Source organism: Stegostoma tigrinum, chromosome 22, assembly GCF_030684315.1.
Source record: "Stegostoma tigrinum isolate sSteTig4 chromosome 22, sSteTig4.hap1, whole genome shotgun sequence".
Lineage (NCBI taxonomy): Eukaryota > Metazoa > Chordata > Chondrichthyes > Orectolobiformes > Stegostomatidae > Stegostoma > Stegostoma tigrinum.
The window spans coordinates 51,237,610-51,256,842 of NC_081375.1; the positions used below are offsets into that span (position 1 = coordinate 51,237,610).

Here is a 19,233-nt window from a genome sequence, read left to right on the forward strand (position 1 = left end):
GTCTCCTGTGCGGCCAACTTGCAGAAGGCAATGGTAAACGATATTGTCGTCAAGGGTAAACTGATCCAATGGAAGTCCCAACCCTCAGAAATGAGGACAGAGGACTTCTATCTCCTTCCCAAAATCCACAAACCCGCCTGTCCTGGTCGACCCATTGTCTCCGCCTGCTCCTGCCCCACAGAACTCACCTCCACTATCTCAACTCCATTTTCTCCCCTTTGGTCCAGGAACTCCCTACCTACATCCGTGACACCATCCACACCCTCCACCGCCTCCAGAACTTCCCATTCCCCGGTCCCCAACACCTCATGTTTACCATGGATGTCCAGTCCCTATACACCTGCATTCCCCATACAGATGGCCTAAAGGCCCTCTGCTTCTTCCTGTCCCACAGGCCTGACCAGTTCCCCTCCACTGACACACTCATCTGCTTAGCCGAATCCATCCTCACCTTCAACAACTTCTCTTTCGATTCATCCCAATTCCTACAGACAAAAGGCGTGGCCATGGGTACCGGCGTGGGCCCAAGCTATGCCTGCCTCTTTGTAGGTTACGTGGAAAGGTCCCTCTTCTGCAGCTACACTGGCCCCAAATCCCACCTCTTCCTCCGTTACATTGATGACTGTATCGGCGCTGCCTCGTGCTACCACTAGGAGCTCAAACAGTTCATCAACTTCACCAACACCTTCCACCCCAACCTTAAGCTCACCTGGACTATCTCCAACACCTCTCTCCCCTTCCTGGACCTCTCTGTCTCCATCTCCGGCAACTACCTAGAAACAGATATCCATTTCAAGCCCACTGACTCCCACAGCTACCTAAATAACTTCTCCCACTCACCTTCCTGCAAAAATGCCATCCCCTATTCCCAACTCCTTCGCCTCCATCGCATCTGCTCCCAGGATGAGGCATTCCACTCCCGTGCATCTCAGGAATCCTCATTTCTCAAGGATCACAACTTGCCCCCCTCAGTAGTTGAGAACGCCCTCGACCGTGTCCCCCACATTTTCCTCACACCCCCCTTCCCGCAATAAAAAAACCAAAGCAGAATCTCCATCATTCACACGTACTACCCCACCAACCTCCGGATCCTTTGTATCATCCTCCGACACTTCCGCCGTCTGCAATCCAACTCCACCACCAAAGACATTTTACCCTCCCCATCCTTGTTTGCTTTCCGGAGAGACCACTCTCTCCCTGACTCCCTTGTCCGCTCCACACTTCCCTCCAGCCACACCACACCCGGCACTTTTCCCTGCAACCACAGGAAGTGCTACACCTGCCCCTACATCTCCTCCCTCATCACCATCCCACTCCCCAAGTAGACTTTCCACATTAAGCAGATGTTCACCTGCACATCTGCTAATGTGGTATACTGCATCCGCTGTTCCCATTGTGGCCTCCCCTACATTGGGGAAACCAAGCGGAGGCTTGGGGGCTGCTCTGCAGAACACCTACGCTCAGTTGGCAATAAACAACTGCACCTCCCAGTCGCGAGCCATTTCAACTCCCCCTCCCATTCTGCAGACGACATGTCCATCATGGGCCTCCTGCAGTGCCACAATGGTGCCACCTGAAGGTTGCAGGAACAGCAACTCATAGTCCGCTTGGGAACCCTGCAGCCCAATGGTATCAATGTGGATTTCACAAGCTTCAAAATATCTCCTCCCTCTACAGCATCCCTAAACCAGTACAGCTTGTCCCCGCCTCCCTAACCTGTCCTTCCTCTCACCTATCCCCTCCTCCCACCTCAAGCACCACCCCCATCTCCTACCTACTAACCTCATCCCACCCCTTGACATGTCCATCCTCCCTGGACTGACCTATCTCCTCCCTATGTCCCCACCTACACTCACCTTTACTGGCTCCGTCCCCACCTACACTCACCTTTACTGGCTCCATCCCCACCTCTTTGGGCAGTCTGTCTCCTCCCCACCTATCTTCTCCTCTATCCGCCTTCTGTCCACGTCCCCCTCTCTCCTGATTTATTTCAGAGCCTCCTTCCCCTCCCCCATTTCTGAAGAAGAGTCTAGGCCCGAAATGTCAGCTTTCCTGCTCCTCTGATGCTGCTTGGCCTGCTGTGTTCATCCAGCTGCATTCCTTGTTATCTCAGACGTGGTAATTCGGTTTTTGCAAGATGGGATTCTGTCTCATATTTTCAATTATTCTAAAGGTTGTTGTCGCTGTTTGATGGTAACATACGATTAATGTTGCACCACATTTTTATTAATTTGATCTTGTACTGGCATTTTTGGAAATGCTCTTCACACATAATTCAATCAGCAAGCTAGTAACCCCTGGTCATCATGCATCACCCTCTGGCAATTGGTGTGGCCAGATCAGTCTGTTCATAAATAAAACAGCAGAAAGATATTGCATAGAGAAGCAAGAGGGATTCAGGGAGATGCAATACTGTTAGCATCAGCCAGGACAGCAGCATGCTTCAGAATGGAACATAGAAAATGAACATGATGGAGCGACGGAAACACAGAGCTGAAGAAGAAAGGATGAGAAGCGTCTTGTAATTTGCAGGTTCTATTTTGTCAAATGGTACTCAGGGCTATCACTACTTGTTCCTTTGTGTCTAACACAGACATCAGCAGCTCTCAGCATTCAATGTGCACCATGCATTCCTTTTGTCCTTGAAGTGGCTCTAAACTACAACACAATGGGATGATAGATGCCATCAACATCTTACAGTTGGTAATTTTCAATTTTTTCAAAGAGATTCATCAGAGCATTTTCTCAAAAATTTCAGCTCCTTAAAGGATAATTTGTTCCTGACTGTCACCTTATCTTGCCTTCAGAAAACATTACAGAGCAAAAGGATTTGAATTTCCATCAACGCAAAGCATTGAAAGCCAGCAAATAAGTAGAAAACGTATTTGAAAAGAATCATGGGCTTTATCTCGATGAAACTTTACTTGTTCAGAGCCTTAATCACGTTCCATCTGGATAGCTGAGTTCATTCCAAGCAGCAAACCTCTGGAAAGATATAATGGCCTTTTAAGGGGTTACAGCACAAACTCGTCCAATTGACCATCCAGAAGGAGAAGGGCATCATCAACTGCAGGTTCCCCTCCAAATCACTCACCGTCCTGTCTTGGAAATATATCGCCGTTCCTTCAGTATCACTTTGTCAATATTCTGGAGTTCCCCGTCTAATATAACTCTGGCAAGCATCCATCCAGGAAAAAAAAAGTCAGACTGTCTTCCACATAATTCACAATACCCAGCACCATATTATTTTTCCATTTCACATACCAGCCATTCCCGTGCGGAAATTTGTCCGTACGTGTACTCGAACCTGTCCCCAAATATGCCAGCCACTGTAACCTGCAACTAGAGTACACACATACACTACTGATACAGCATTTACAACATTAGCACCAAACAGCGTTATGGGTCTACTACTCCCCATGGACTGCAGTGGTTCAAGGAAGCAATTCTGCATCACTCTCTCAACTAGGTAGGTCTGGCCCAGCCACCATGCCCTCATGCCATGAAAAACACAGCCAAAGCTTAAATTTGTAGAAGGTCAAATGGCATCATTCCTTTTTATTTCTTTGGCTTCTGAAGGTCAGGGACTGATCTAATAAAAGGTGTTGAAGATGATACAATCATTTGATTGAAGATAAGGAACAGGTAGGAAACTATGAGGTAGGATGGCATTCATTCTGAAAATTTGCTTACAACATGCAACTCCTTTATATTTGTAAATTGACTGCACTGAATCCAGGCAAAAAGGAAGGCACTCAGATTGCCCTGGATTTACTAGTCACCATTATCTTTGATCCAATACTCTGTGGTGTGGAAATCAGAACAAGAGGACATGATTTTAAAACTAGAACCTAGCAATTTAGGAAATACTTCACAGCAACTAGGGCAAAGGCAAAGGCACTCTATAACCTGTTACCGAAAGAGAAAATCGGAGAGTTTAGGACACTGTAAAATGCAGTCAGCATCACTGAGAGGATTAGGAGAGGTTAGGATCCTGAGAGAGAGTCAGCATCACTGAGTGGTGAGAGTAAATTTTCATTATAGGTTTATATTTATTCTAGAGGTAACAAATAGTTTTCAGAGTTACAGATGGCAATTAAATGGGAACAAGTGAAACGTACTTCTTGAGGTTTGTGATGGGATTCTTCATCGTGGACATAATGAAAAAATAATTATGGGCCTATCTACTGCAATAAATGCCCAGTAGCCAATTACATTGCAGCATTCAGCCTTGCGATGGATTGGCCAATCAAATTTCATGACGGAAGTTGCTGTTTGTACCTGACACAAAGCGGGTTTAATAGACATGGTGAGCCGAGGGTCTGTTTCTATGCTGTGGGACTCTAAAAGACAGAAGATGCTGGAGGACAATTGAAAGTTTTGGGATTGAGAAACATCTATTAATAAACAGTTAGTATGGATTTCAAATAGGAAATCTTGCTTCATCAACCTTATCATTTTTCTTTTGTGGAGATAACAGAAACAATAGAGAATGGTGATGAGTTAGATGGAATTTACCTGAATTTTCAATTATCGGAGCCCACAAAGAATAAATTTAAACATTTTATACATAACCTTTTAATTGCAAGAAGCTATACAACACTGTACAAGTAGGTTCCTGAAATGAAACAGTGGAGATTTAAACCCGCTTTGTGTCAGGTACAAACAGGAACTTCCCTAATGAAATTTGATCAACCAAATCAGCCACAAGGCCGAATGCTGCAATATAATCAGCTTCTGGGCATTTATGGGACTTATTGTAGTAGATAGGCCCATAGTTTATCAGACAGTAAGGACCAGGAAACATAACTCAACTCAAGCCTTCATTCCATTTCAAAGAATTGAGGGGCCAAATGGCCTCCTTCTTTGCTGATCCATTCTATGCCTTATTACAGCCACCTTAATCCTATGAATATCAGGAGTTGGATTCCATAGCAAGAAGCACATGAGAACCCTTCTGTTCAACAGATATTGTTACAATAAATCTTTCTGTTTGATATTCAGTTAGTTACAGGTCCATCCTGGGTTTCGAATGATGAGCAGAGGCAGAGAAAGTTTTCTAACTGAGGAAAGGCTTCAGAAACCCAAAATACAATGGGACTTGGGAGTCGTCATTCACCACTGTCTGCAGGTTAACATGCAGGTTCAGTTGGCAGTGAGGGAGGCAAATACAGTGTTAGCATTTAGTTTGAGAGGGCTAGAATACAAGAGCAGAGATGTACGTTTGAGGCTCACACTGTGGTAATTGGGTGGGGGTGGGAAATGGTGGTATGATCGAGGTGACCATTGCTAGAAAATTCCTTGGTGTTGTTCCCATTCCCGAGCATAAATCGCTTGGAAGCAAGAAGCTAATTTACAAATCCATGTGGAATTCCATTTGACTTCCAGCAAAGCAACACAAGGTGGAATGGCAGCAGTTCTGGAATGTTCCTGGCATGCCTTGTGCTCATTTCACCTGTTTGTTACTCACAGCAAGTCTTCATTCTTCTCCTTTTTGGCTGTGACTTTACTGTGAGCAATTGGACGCAGGAGGAAAGTCTCCTTGGTAGCTCTAAAACTGGACATCGAGCAACCTTCACTGAACTGCATCTGGGGCAGGCAAAAAGTTCGGGGAGAGCTGGCCCATGAAACACATTTGTTGGGTTGGGTCACTGGAGAGTTTGATGACAGGCTCCCTTCTGCCACGCTGTTGTTAAACCGGAACTGCTGATGGGCAGGGTGGACCGTCATCAGGAACCGGCGTTTGAAGGTCTCACTCAGGGCAATGTACAGAAAAGGGTTGATGCAGCTGTTGGCATAGCCCAGGCTAATGGCAAAGTTGTACATGTAGAAGAAGGCAAGACTTGGCTTTTCAATGCTCAGATGGACCAGTTGAAAGATGTAGTAGGGTCCCCAACACACAAAGAAGGTTGAGCAGATGGCCACTGCCATGTGGGTGACCTTCCTAGTTCGCATTCGGAGGCTTCTTTGGGGTAGTGGGGCCACGCTCATGGACATGTGCTGAAGAATCTTGAAGTACATAACACAGATAACAACCAGAGGGATGGCAAATGCCACCATGAACTGGTAAAGGGTAAACCAATAGATATCGGTGGTTGGATTGGGCAGAAGTAAGGCGCAACCAACTGTGCCATCTGGCAGTGGCATTAATCCTGTGTACAGCCACACTGGGATGACGGTCAAGAGGGACATTAACCAAACCAAACAGATCACCAAGGTGGCAACAGACGGTGTGCGCATTGAGGTGGATTTGAGTGGGTGAACTGTGGCCAAGTAACGATCAAAACTCATCACAGTCAAAATGTAGGTGCTGGTGATCTGGCTATGGCTGTCCATTGTTGTAATGATGGTGCACATAGCAGCTCCAAAATGCCAGGTCCCATTACCAACTAGTTGATGAATGAGGAAGGGCATCCCTAGAAGGAACAACAGGTCCACTAATGACAGGTTGAAGATAAAGATGTCGGGTACCGTGTGTTTGCATTTGAACTTGGTCTTCCTGACAATGGTGTAGATTACGATGCAATTTCCGGTGATGCCCAAACAGCTGATGACACCATACACACTTGGCATGATGACGTTGGTGTATGGTGCAAACTGGTCGGAACCTGAAAGATAGAGAAAGACAGGCATTTCCCTTTACAGTAGCTTTAAGATTCCCATTTCTTAGTCACATCCAGCCTACTGTTCTGAAGCTAAGCTCATGTACGCAATGCCTCTCCAGGGAATTGGCTAAAAGGAATGGCATCAGATGATGGCTGCATTAAACTGATGCTTTATTCATTTGATGATCTAAAGCCACAATTTTTCTCCTCTCCTTTGAGCTTCAGTAAAAGGTGCTGCTGTGTGTAAGAGTCACTGTTCATGGGCAGTTTGCTTTGGAGATGCTACTTATTCAGTGTTCCACAGGGAGAAGTGTGGCACCACTGTTTGTAGGCAAAGGTTGGCATCACTGCCCACATCCTGCTTCTGTCTGCCTGCACTGGAAGGGCTATGAACTGTATAGCATACCTGGTGCGAAAGCAGGGTCTATGAGGAATCTTAGGCAGTCTCACAAGCTCATCACCAAAAAGTGTACAGTACATCGTATTATTTTCAGAATGAGTCCACAGAACTCTTGTACACAAGATTGTGAAATTTGTGAGCTAATCTTGTACTTAATAATTGGCAAATATTATGGCCTAGACCAAACATTCTCAAAATCCATTAAGATAGTCTAGAGCCTAAATTTTTCTTGTTTTAAAAGGTAAGTGTAAGATGTTGTGTTCTGGATGCAATTTGATTGATCAAGCTACCAGGCTTAAAACAAAACAGCTGTTGTTCATAGCCTATAATTAAGATATAGAAAAAATTAAAATAAAAAATTTGGATTAACTGTAACTCTGTCAAAATGCTTAACAAAACAATATACATATTAACTACCACTAATTAATTGTTCCAGTATAATAACATCCCATAAACACACACTGGACAAAGGCAAATTCAGTAAAACAGATTGTCTCACATGTAATTCTTGCAGCAGGAAGAGAAGCCCAGCTTTTAGCTGTAATACAGAGAGGGATTAGAATTGCCACGTTTTGCTTCAAGACCCCAGCAACTGCTAAAATCTAAAACTAATTAAAAAAAACTGGTTCTGTTGGAGCTTGACCCCACCCGTTCAGGTTGCTCCTATTGTGCCTACTTTAAATAAAAACACAAGGCCTCACAAGCTTTTCACTTTATTAGCTTTGAGCAGACCACTCAGTACCTCTGTCACAACCTCTTCATAAAAAAAACAGGACCAAATACACCTCTTAAAGCCACAAAATTATGAGCTATAATCTATAGTGTATTTCATCCTGCAAATGACGAGGCTAACTGTGTCTTTCCATCTGAGGGAGATGCACCATCTAATTTACTTAGCTCTTTATTCCTCCTGTGGGGCATAACTTTTCAGGGAAAATCGCTACAGCAGCCAGATTTTTGGCACGTCTGTCTTGGCTATAGAGCAGGGTACGGCAAAGTCTAATTGAGCTGTCTAATCAATGGTACAGACAGGCAATTCAGTGGCCACGAGCAAGACTTTGGGAATGTGTACTCATGGTTGATCCTAGTACTGAGGTTGCTTTAAAATTTGGTGGAACTGCATCCAGGAGGGAATGAAATGCTTTTTGAGCAAAATGAGAAGACTTCACACATTCCTGGAATCTTGAAAACACTTGCTCTCTCTAAAACATCAAAGTATTTATACAACAGGTGAATTGATTAGACCATAAGGCCATAAGACAGAGGAGTGGAAGTAAGGCTATTCGGCCCATCGAGTGCACTCGGCCATTTAATATGGCTGATGGGCATTTCAACTCCACTTACCCACACTCTCCCCGTAGCCCTTAATTCCTTATGAGATCAAGAAATTATCAATCTCTGCCTTGAAGACACTTAACGCCCTGGCCTCCACTGCGCTCCGTGGCAATGAATTCCACAGGCCCATCACTCTCTGGCTGAAGAAATGTCTCCTCATTTCCATTTTAAATTTACCCCCTCTAATTCTAAGGCTATGCCCACGGGACCTAGTTTCCCCGCCTATCGGAAACAACCTCCCTAGGTCCACCCTTTCTAAGCCATGCATTATCTTGTATGTTTCTATTAGATCTCCCCTCAACCTTCTAAACTCTAATGAATACAATCCCAGGATCCTCGGCCGTTCATCATATGTTAGGCCTACCATTCCAGGGACATCCTTGTGAATCTCCGCTGGACACGCTCCAGTGCCAGTAATGTCCTTCCTAACTAGTGCTTTATAAAGTCTCAAAAGCACATCTCTGCTTTAATATTCAAACCCTCTTGAGATAAGTAACAACATTACGTTTGGTTTCTTAATCACAGACTCAACCTGCAAGTTAACCTTTAGAGAATCCTGGACTAGCACTCCCAGATCCCTTTGTACTTTGGCTTTATGAATTTTCTCACCATTAGATCACAACCAACGCCTCCGCTATTTCCTCAGTCGCCTCCCTCAGAACTCGAGGATGTAGCCCATCAGGACTAGGAGATTTATCAATTTTTAGACCTTTTAGCTTTTAATCTAAATTCATCTCTAACACTGCGCGAATTCTATTAACTTTTCAGTCGGCTCTACTGAGTAAAGTCAGACAGGTTTGCTTTATAATGTTGTTATATTTCATTCACACACCCCTATAGATATGCACACAGACCTTTACTCACGCCCCTACAGATACACACACACACACACACACACACACACACACACACACACACACACAGAGCTGCAGAGAGTGAAAACCCTGGGATTTGAGCTAAATTTGGGAGTTTAGGGAAGTAGGGAGTGGGGTTTGCTATGTCTTCTTCTGGTCATTTTGCAGCCATTTTTGAGAGGGGATACCTGGTTAGATCTAAGAGAGTGGGCCTAGGTGAATACCAGGCTTTGTTGAACAGAGTGAGCAGCAACAAAGTAAGAACTTTTTTCTTAAAATCTCCTAAGTCTGCTCGCTGGTAAAGGGGCAGAGATGGCAGTTAATGAAGTGGGATGCTCCTCCCGTCAGCTGTGGGAGATCAGGGAGCAATCGACTGTCCCTGGTGACTATGTCTGCAGGAAGTGTCTGGCTACAGCTCCTCTCAGACCACCTGGATCAGTTGGAGTGGCATTTGGACACACTGAGGAGCATATAGGAGGCAGAGCATATGATAGATAGTAGCTTCAGGGAGATGGTCACACCGCATGTTCAGTCAGGTAGGTGTGTGACTGCAGGTGAGGTAGGCAGGTAGAGGAGTCTCCTGTGGCTATCCTGCTCTCAAACAGGTATATACTGTCCCTGAGATTTTGGAGTAGATTTATAGCTCAGGTTGTGGGTGTTGAGGTTGGTTGGCTCGCTGAGCTAAGAGGAAGAAGAATACCTCTTCCAGGTGTTCAAGGATAATGGATATCCAAAAAAACTGGGTCAGGAGATGCCTACACAAACAACATCAGGAAGATACTATACACCACAACTCACTCAGCACACTACTCCACATCAGGAACACACCAGAACTAACCACAAGACTCCTACGACCGTTGGGCATCATAGTGGCACACAAACCCACATCAGCCCTACGACAGCTGCTCATCTGAACGAAAGACCCACTCCCTGCCACGGACTGGACCAATGTCATCTACAAGATCCCCTGCAGAGACTGCGAGAAACACTACATCGGACAAACAGGAAGGAAACTAACAACAAGAGAACATGAACACCAACTGTCTACAAAAAGACACGACCAATACTCACTCATCTCAATCCACATGGACAAGGAGAACCACCAATTCACCTGGGACAACACCAAGACCCTGGGACAGGCCAGGCAGAGTCAGGCACAGGAGTTCCTAGAAACCTGGTACCCCATGAAGAAAGCCATCAATAAACACAGAGAACTCAACTCCACTACGAAGAAAAACTGGAAGTGAGGCAATCCAAGATAACAAGGTGTAGAGCTGGATAAACACAGCAGGCCAAGCAGTATCAGAGGAGCAAGAAGGCTGACATTTCGGGCCTAGACCCTTCTTCAGTCTCTACTATCTCTGAACCTCCAGCATCTGCAGTTCCCACTATCAGTGAGGCAATCCAGCTCAACGGACCCCAGAGTTTAAAAACCAGTTGGGAAAACACACCTACACTTCATCGGAGGCTGCACTGATGATGTTACCCAGCAGCGTAATAAAATGTCTGCGGAGCAATAAACCAACCAACCTCAAGGTATATACTGTTTTGGATGCTCTTGTGGGGGATAGCTTCTCAGGGAAAATAGCTGCAAAAGCCAGATCTTTGGCACGGCTGTAAAGCAGGATATAGCAAAGTCCAACTGAGCAATTGTGATAGGGTACATCTAGACAGAGGGCACAGACAGGCAATTCAGTGGCCACGGGCGAGACTTTGGGACAGTGTATTGCCTCCCTGGCGCCAGGGTCAAGGACATCTTGGAGAAGCTGCAGTGAATCTCAAAACAGGGGGAGCGTGAGCAGCCAGAGGATGTTGTACATGTTGGTATCAACAACAAGGGTAGAAAAAGGGACGAGGTCCTGCAGAGTGAATACAGGGAGCCATTAAATAAAGCATGGCCTCAAGGATAGTAATCATTGGATTACTCACACTGCTGCTGAGCGGAGGAATAGGAGGATAGGGCAGGTGAATGCTTGGCTGAGGAGCTCCTGCGAGGATTCAGATTTTTGGCTCATTGGAATCTCGTCTGGAGCAGAGGTGGCCTGTTAAAAAGGCAACAGATTTCACCTGAACTGGAGGGGAAGTTTACTCGAGGTCTCGGGAAGGCTTAAACTGACAGTGAGGTGGGATTCTAAGCAATAGTGAGACAAAAGAGAAGGTACAGAGTTTAAAGAGGGTAAGTTAAATAGACCAGGCAGACAACGAGGGAAGACTGATGAATTAAATGGAATTTATTTCAAACCAAGAGGCCTAGCAGGTAAGACAAATGAACTCAGGGAATGGGTGGAAACATGGGACTGGGATACCAGTATAATAGAAACATGGCTGAGGGATGGAAAGGACTGGCAGATCAATGTTTTGGGGTATAAATGCTATAGGAAAGATAGAAGAGGAAGAGGTAAGAGAAGAAGGGAATCGGTGTTTTTGATTAGGAAAACGTAATGGAGTACTTACAGAGGATATTCCTGGGCAATCGTCCAGCGAAGCTGTGTGGGTGGAACTGAGAAATAAGAAGTAGGTGATCAATTTGATGGACTTGTACTTTAGGCTGTGGAATGCTTGTATGTTGAGACTGTTTAATTTATGCTGGGTAGTAATGAGTTAAAATAATACATGATTAGGAGCATGAAGTCGGGAAACTTTAGCTTTGTGAGACAGTACATATTGCTGCAAGTGCAAACGACCTGTCTCTAGTGTGAGAAGCCACGTAGATAGCAAAAAGCTGAGGCTTGCAGCATCTGTACAGTCTTATTCTCACTGCATTCCGCTTTAATTAATGTATATCTAGTTGCCTAAGCAACAACCTTGCCTTGCTAAAACACAGTACAACTGCAGTTTGTTTTAACTTGTTCGTACTACTGTATAAATTCTGCTTCTTTTCTGTACTTGTTGGTGTCTTCGGACCCGACCTTTTGTCAACATTGACTCTCCGTAATGTCACTAATAAAATCTCTTTGCCTCAAAGTCTGGGCCTTTGGTGTGTGATTTAATCTAGTCTCTATGACATACGCCCTCCCAATAGTTAGTTGGAAATTGAGAAGCAAGTATGTAGGAGATTGCACATATCTGCAAGAACAATGAGGTTGTAATCATAGGGGATTTTAACTTTCCAAACATAGACTGAGACTGCTGTAGCATTGAGGGCTTGGATGAGGAGGAATTTGTTAATTATGTTCAGGGAAACTTCTTCATTTAATGTGTAGGTGGTTCTACCAAAGAAGGAATTGATAGCTGGGATCAAGTGAATCTCTCGAGGAATACAGGGAGTGTAGGAGTACGCTCAAGAGGGAAATCAGGAAGGCAAAAAGGGAACATCAGACAGCTTTGACATTTAGGATAAAGGAGAATCCAAAGAGATTCTGTACGTATATTGAGAGCAGAAGAGTAGCTGGGGAGAGAACAGTGCCCCTTAAAGATCAACCAGGTAATTTATGTGTGGAACCACAAGAGATGGGTGAGATACTAATCGAATACTTTACTTTGGTGTTTGCTATGTAGAAAGACATGGAAATTAGAGAGCTCAGAGAAATAAGCAGTGATGTCTTGAAAAGAGTCCACAGTGCAGAGACAGGAGGTGTTGGAAGTCTTAAAACTCGTAAAGGTACATAAATCCCCAAGATCTGATCCACTGTATCCCAGGACATTGTGGGAACCTAGGGAAGAACTTGAGGGGCCCCTAGCAGAGATATTAGTATCATTAACAGCCACAGATGAGGTGCCAGAAAACTAGAGGGTAGTTAATGTTGTCCCATTATTTATGAAAAGCTGTAAGGAAAAGCCAGGAAACTACAGACCAGTGAGCCTAACATCCACCAGTAGGTAACATGTTGAAGGGCATTCCAAAAGACAGGATCTACATGTATTTGGAATGGCAAGGACTGATGACGAATATTCAGCATGGCTTTGTATGTGAGAAATCGTGTCTCACAAATTTGAATAAGTTTTTTGAAGAGACGATCATGAAGATAGATGATGGCAGAACGATAGACTAGAAAAGCACAGCAGGTCAGACAGCATCTGAGGACAAGAAAAGTCATCGTTTTGGGCTGAAACTCTTCATCAGGACACGTTGTCAGGGATTCAGTCCAAACTGTTGGCTTTCCTGCTCTGTGATACTGTCTGCCCTTCTGTACTTTCCCAGCCTCACACGTATAGACTCTGGCTTCCAGCATCTGCAGTACTTATGGTCTCCAAGTTGTAGAATGGTAGACATTGTTTACATGGGCTGCAGCAAGGCCTTTGACAAGGTTCTGTATGGTAGACACATTAGTAAGGTTAGATCACATGGACCTAACTAGAGCTAGCCAAATGGATAAAAATTGGTTTGATGGTAGGAAACAGATGGTGGTGGTAGAGGGTTTTTGTTCAGACTAGGGGCCTGTAACCAGCAGTGGTTCAGTACTAGATCCGCTGTTGTCCATCAATTTTATAAGCAACTTGGATGAGAATGTTGGAGGGATCGTTAATACGTTTGCAGATGACCAAATAACATTGCTGGTATTGTGGACAGTGAAGAAGGTTATCTAACAGTATAACAGGATATTGATCAACTGGGCCAGTGGGATGACAGGTGGAGTTTAATTTAGGTAAATGTGAGGTGTTGCATTTTGGCAAGATAAGGCAGGGCAGGACTTACACAGTTAATGGTAGGGCCTTCGGACGTGTGGTCAAATAAGAGAGACCTAGGGGGCACAGATACACAATTCCTTGAAAATGGCATCACGGGTCGACAGGGTGGTGAAGAAGGCATTTGGCACGGTTGCGGTTATTGAGCCGAGTATTTTTTACAGGAGATGGGATATTATGTTACAGCTGTACAAGACATTGGTGAGGTCACATTTAGGTTACTGGGCATACTTCTGGTCACCCTGCTATCGGGAGGGTGTTATTAAACTGGAAAGGGTGCAACAAGAATGTTACTGAGGCTGGAAGGTTTGATTTATATGGAGCGGCTGGAGAGACTGGGACAGTTTTCCCTGGAGCACTGGAGGTTGAGGGGCGACTTCATTGAAGTTTATAAAATCATGAGGAACATGGATTGGGCGAATAGGCCTTTTTTCCCCAGGGCAGGGCAAATGTTTAAAGGAGAGAGAGGGAAAAGATTTAACAGGGACCTGAGGGGCAACTTTTTCCACACAGAGGGTGGTGTGTGTATGGAATGAGCTGCCAGAGGAAGTGATAGAGGTGACCACATTACAACATCTAAAAGATGTTTGCACAGGTGCATGGATAGGAAAAGTTTTGAGGGATATGGATCAAACACAGGCAAGTGGGACTAGTTCAGTTTAGGAAACCTGGTCATCATGGACAACTTGGGCCAAAGGATCTGTTTCTGTGCTGTACGATTCTATGATTTTATGACACTCCGACAGATGGCACAGCCCTTTACACACACAGACACACCTACAGATATGGTGAGAGGAGAAAGATTTTTAAAAAAAGGGGCAATTTCTTTTACACAGAGAGTGGTTTGTGTGTGGAATGAACATCCAGTGTTGGATATGGATACAGTTACAACATTTAAAAGACATTTAGATAAGTACATGAATAAGAAATGTTTGAAGGGTTATGGGCCAAACACAGGCAGGGGGGATTAGTTTAGTTTGGGATTACGTTCAGCATGGACTGGTTGGACCGAAGGATCCGTTTCTGTGCTGTATGACTGATTCTATATACACAGGCTCTAACAATATCACTGCAGACATACTCACAGTTCCTTCCAAACACTCCTATATTTGTACACGCTTCAACATCATCCTGTAGATCTACATGTTCTTCAAGGCATTTCCATACATGTATTACACACAAATATACATATTCACAAGAAACTTCCAGACTCCTATAGATAGACATACAAATATTCGGTCAGCCAACTATACCTACTGATGCAGAATCAATACCTCTCTCAGCTGCACTTACAATGACACTCAGGCAAATAATCAGGTAGTGTTTAAACAAGCTTTGAGCAAAATGCTGTAATATTGAAATGAAAGTCTAACTTGAGTTCAACAAAAAGCCTTAACTGGTCTCCTAAGTGCTCATGAGTGAGTCTGCTGCCTGGTACAGTATGCTCCCTTACAAAGCAAGTAGATCCTTCTCAGATAATGATAGAAGATCCCATTGCACATTTTAGTGAAAAGTGGGCCAACTCTTCCTGGTCAGTGTTCATCCCACAATCAATTTCAATGCTGAGACAAATTATCTGTTGTTGGTTGCCACTTACAGTGGCTCTTCTACCTTTCTGACTGTCAAGGGCTTTTGAGGTGACCTGAGACTGTAATGTCTTTCCCTACTTTCATTCTACACTATTTCAATCTGAGTCTTGTAAATCACACACAGGTGATGTATAAGAGTTGGAGGAGGCTATTGGACCCATCATGTCTGTGTCGGTTCTGCAAATAAGATTCATGATTGCTTTACTCTCTCCTGTTCCACTCCCTGTGTAATCCTTTTTTCCCAAATAATTCCTAGGAGAAAAATAAAACACTGCAGATGCTGGAAATTGCCACAAACACAGAACGCTGGAAAAATCTTGCGTCTGTGGTGACGGGGGTCAGGGGTAGGGGGGTGGGAGAGTCTAATTCCCTGCAGCAAAATTTTGGGCAATGTGTTTCAGAGTTTCTGGTGTAATACCAATTGCTTATGTTAACGATTCGCGTCCGGTGACACTTCCTCAGAACCCTTCCTTGGGTCACCAAAACCTGAAACGGCAACTCTGATTGTTTTCCCTTCACAGATGCTGCCAGACTTGATGAGCTTTTCCAGCAACTTTGTTTTCATTCCTGATTTACAGCATCTGCAGTTCTTTTGGCTTTAAACCTATGCTTTACATGTATTTGTTGCTTGTTGCCTCCAATCCCCACACCGATCACTGCTCTCGGGTTTGTTTTGCTGCACTGTCCCTTTAACACAGAATATTTTGCCACTCCATGCTCCTGGAGTTTCAGCTGACAAAAGTCTTTTCCTTAGGATGGGGGATTTCACAACGAGAGGGCATATCTTTAAGGTGAGAGGATAAATATTATACAGGGACTTGAGGGGCAACATTTTCACACAGAGGGTGGTTTGTATGTGGAATGAACTGCCAGATGAAGGTGGTGGATGTAGGTACAGTTACAAAGACATTTGGATAGGTACATGGATAGAAAAGGTTTAGAGGATATGGGCCAAATGCAGGCAAATGGGATTAGTATTATTTGGGAAACTTGGTCAACATGACAATTTGAACTGAAGGGTCTGTTTCCATGCTCTACAACTCAATGACTCTACACATAAATATATAGAAATATACACACACATACATGCAGAGATAAACACACATGCATACATAAAACACACATATACATACAAATACACACACAAGCACACACAGATAATAATACTTAACACACATATAAACACACATTCATACAAGTCCAGATGCATATATACACACACACACACATACATGCCCACACACATATAAACACCCACACACACACCCACAAGGCTTGTGCAGCTGGTATAGTGCCATGCCAGTGGTGTCCTTAAATTGATGTGTTGCCAATTTCCAGTCCATGTCCTCTAACCCTCAGACATCCAGCTTTTCCAGTCCCCATTGGCGAGCTTTTCACTCCCTCTGGGTAACTGTTAATTTCATGGATCTTCTTGGGATACAGGCATCACTAGCAAGGCTAGCATTTGCTCCCCTTCCTTAATTGCCCTTGAATTGAATGTCTTGCTCAGACATTTCATAGAGCAGTTAGCAATCAACCACATAGCCATGTTGCCATGTTTGTAGAGTGGTAGTAACGTCAATAGAATGGTCAACCCAGAATCCCATGTTAACATTCTGGGGACAAGGGCTCAAATCCCATTGTGGCAGATATTGAAATTTAATTCAGTTAAAAAGCTGGTCTAACAGTGACCATGTAACCTCTTGTCAACTGCTGTTAGAGTTTTTTTTTGCCGCGCTGCCCCTTCAACACAGCACGCTTTGCCATTCGATGCTTCTCTAGTTTCAGGTGCACCGTGCTAGCTGGATTCCCGGTGGACGCTGACCTTACCGGTTTGGTTACCGAAGCTCCCTCTCGGTCCGACAGCGAATTGGGAGGAATTTGCTCGCCAGGTTTCCGACCTGTCCATTTTCAGGGGAAAGAAAAGCTGAGTTGACAAACCTCGCAGCTGTTCAAATTCAGTGCTTGGGAAGAAATTGTATGCAAGGGTGATTTACAATTGAATTCAACACTGCTTAAAAATAAAAAAAAGTCAGAACACCTGTCCACTTGATTTCAGAATTAAAGCCAACTTGATTTTTTAGAAAAGTAATCCCAATTCCTCTGTTTGCAAAATCTGAAAGTGCTCCTCTTTAAGGGTAGCCCTAAGGTATGCACGTTCCCAGCCTGACTGACCTTAACTCTCTCTGTGTCTCTGTCTCCCCCCTGCCTCCGGATCTCTGAGTAGGTCTCCTCTCTGCTAAGTCTGCTCTTAGTCTCTCTCTCTCTGTTTTTTCCTCCTCTCCCTTTAAAAGGACTCAGCACCTCGCGTCATCCAGCTGGGAGCTGGCAAATTTCACCACTGGGGAGCGGGGGCGGGAGAGATAGAACAGGAAAAGCACAGCCAATGACAGTTCATACTCACGACAGAAAAGGAAATTATGATGAAAATAGGGAAACAGAAAAGAAACAGAAAGCGAGGGTGAAAGAATAAGATAGAGAGAGAGGCAGCATGAGAGATGCAATAAAGGAGAGAGAGAGGAGAATGTGAACGAAAGAGAGTGAGAGAGAGAGAGAAACGCGGGGTAACAAGACACCAAGTAGGAACCACCGAAGAACCCAAGCAGTCGCAAGACCGAATGTGTTCTTCATGAAACAGTATGAAGAGGCAAACAGGGAGTGAAGATCTGGATCTTACTGATACACGACCACGCACCATCACCTACATTACTAATTATTGTGGATTGGTAGAGGCAGGTACAATTACAACATTGAAAAGGCATCTGGATGGGTACATGAATAGGAAGGGTTTTAGAGGGATATGGGCCAAATGCTGGCAAATGGGATTAGTTTAGGATACCTCAGAGATAGTAAGGACTGCAGATGCTGGAGTCAGAGATAACGCAGTGTGGAGCTGGAGGGACACAGCAGGCCAGGCAGCATCAGAGGAGCAGGAATGTTGATTTTTCAGTTCGGGAACCTTCTACAGAAATGTTTAGGATATCTGGTCAGCATAGATGTGTTGGACCAAAGGGCCTGTTTCCATGCCCAAGACTCTATGTCATTGCAATGTTTCTCAAATTTTCACATATCCCTCGTTCTGTTAATGCAACAGTTTTACCAACAGCTGCACAATGTTAGACTAGTAAGCATTATCAAATCATGTAAGTTAATCCACACCTCCCTATTGTAACAATTATTCATTTTGTAATTTGTACCTGAAATTAGTGTTAAGCGCACAGTATTCTATGAGTCAGATTACACATAAACGTGCTTTCGTTCCAGTTCACATCATGCGAAATGTGGAGAACAATGAGAGTATACAATCAGAATCACTATCATGTAAAATACATCAATCATTATAAATACAGAATTCGAATCCATGTGCACAATATTCATGTTTGAAAGCGACGTGTGGAAGTGGAGATTTGATGCTGAACATTTAACTCAGGCACCAAATGGAATGAGCACTCTTCAGAAGGCAGTCAGTAATAATGAAAGGAAACTGGAGATCATGAGGTGGAGTTAAGACACACACGTATACTCACGTGAATATAGACAAATATATACACGTATGCAGCTCAGTACACAGGAAGAAACTTCTGGACGTTTATCTGCCTTCTCTGTTTAAATTAACTAAAATATAAAGTACAGGTGAAGTTTGATGAATTTCAAATTACAGGAAGTCTTCAGTTATGTTTCACCCAGTAGTTGTAATTTAGTTGAAGGCTAAGTAAATGAAATGTACAGCATTGAATGCAGTTTCATAGGAACATTTCTTGAGTTCTTATGAATAACAAATGCCATTGAAACCTTTCTCCAGTGAACTAGTCAGACAAAATTTA

General features: G+C 44.0%; 1 protein-coding gene across 2 annotated transcripts; it reads right to left on the reverse strand.

Annotated features, from left to right (window-relative positions):
• Positions 1–1,837: 1,837 nt before the first annotated feature.
• On the reverse strand, positions 1,838–17,700 carry LOC125463695 (melanin-concentrating hormone receptor 1-like). Of its 2 annotated transcripts, XM_048555285.2 has the most exons (3): positions 17,240–17,700; positions 11,649–11,694; positions 1,838–6,608 (listed from the first exon to the last, which is right to left on the reverse strand). In XM_048555285.2, the coding sequence occupies exon 3, from the start codon at positions 6,571–6,573 to the stop codon at positions 5,467–5,469; it is 1,107 nt and encodes a 368-aa protein (XP_048411242.1). In that variant the 5' UTR covers positions 6,574–6,608; positions 11,649–11,694; positions 17,240–17,700; the 3' UTR covers positions 1,838–5,466. The 2 variants fall into 2 exon arrangements, with proteins under 2 accessions (XP_048411242.1, XP_048411241.1); XM_048555284.2 differs by lacking the exon at positions 11,649–11,694.
• Between the last annotated feature and the right edge of the window lie 1,533 nt (positions 17,701–19,233).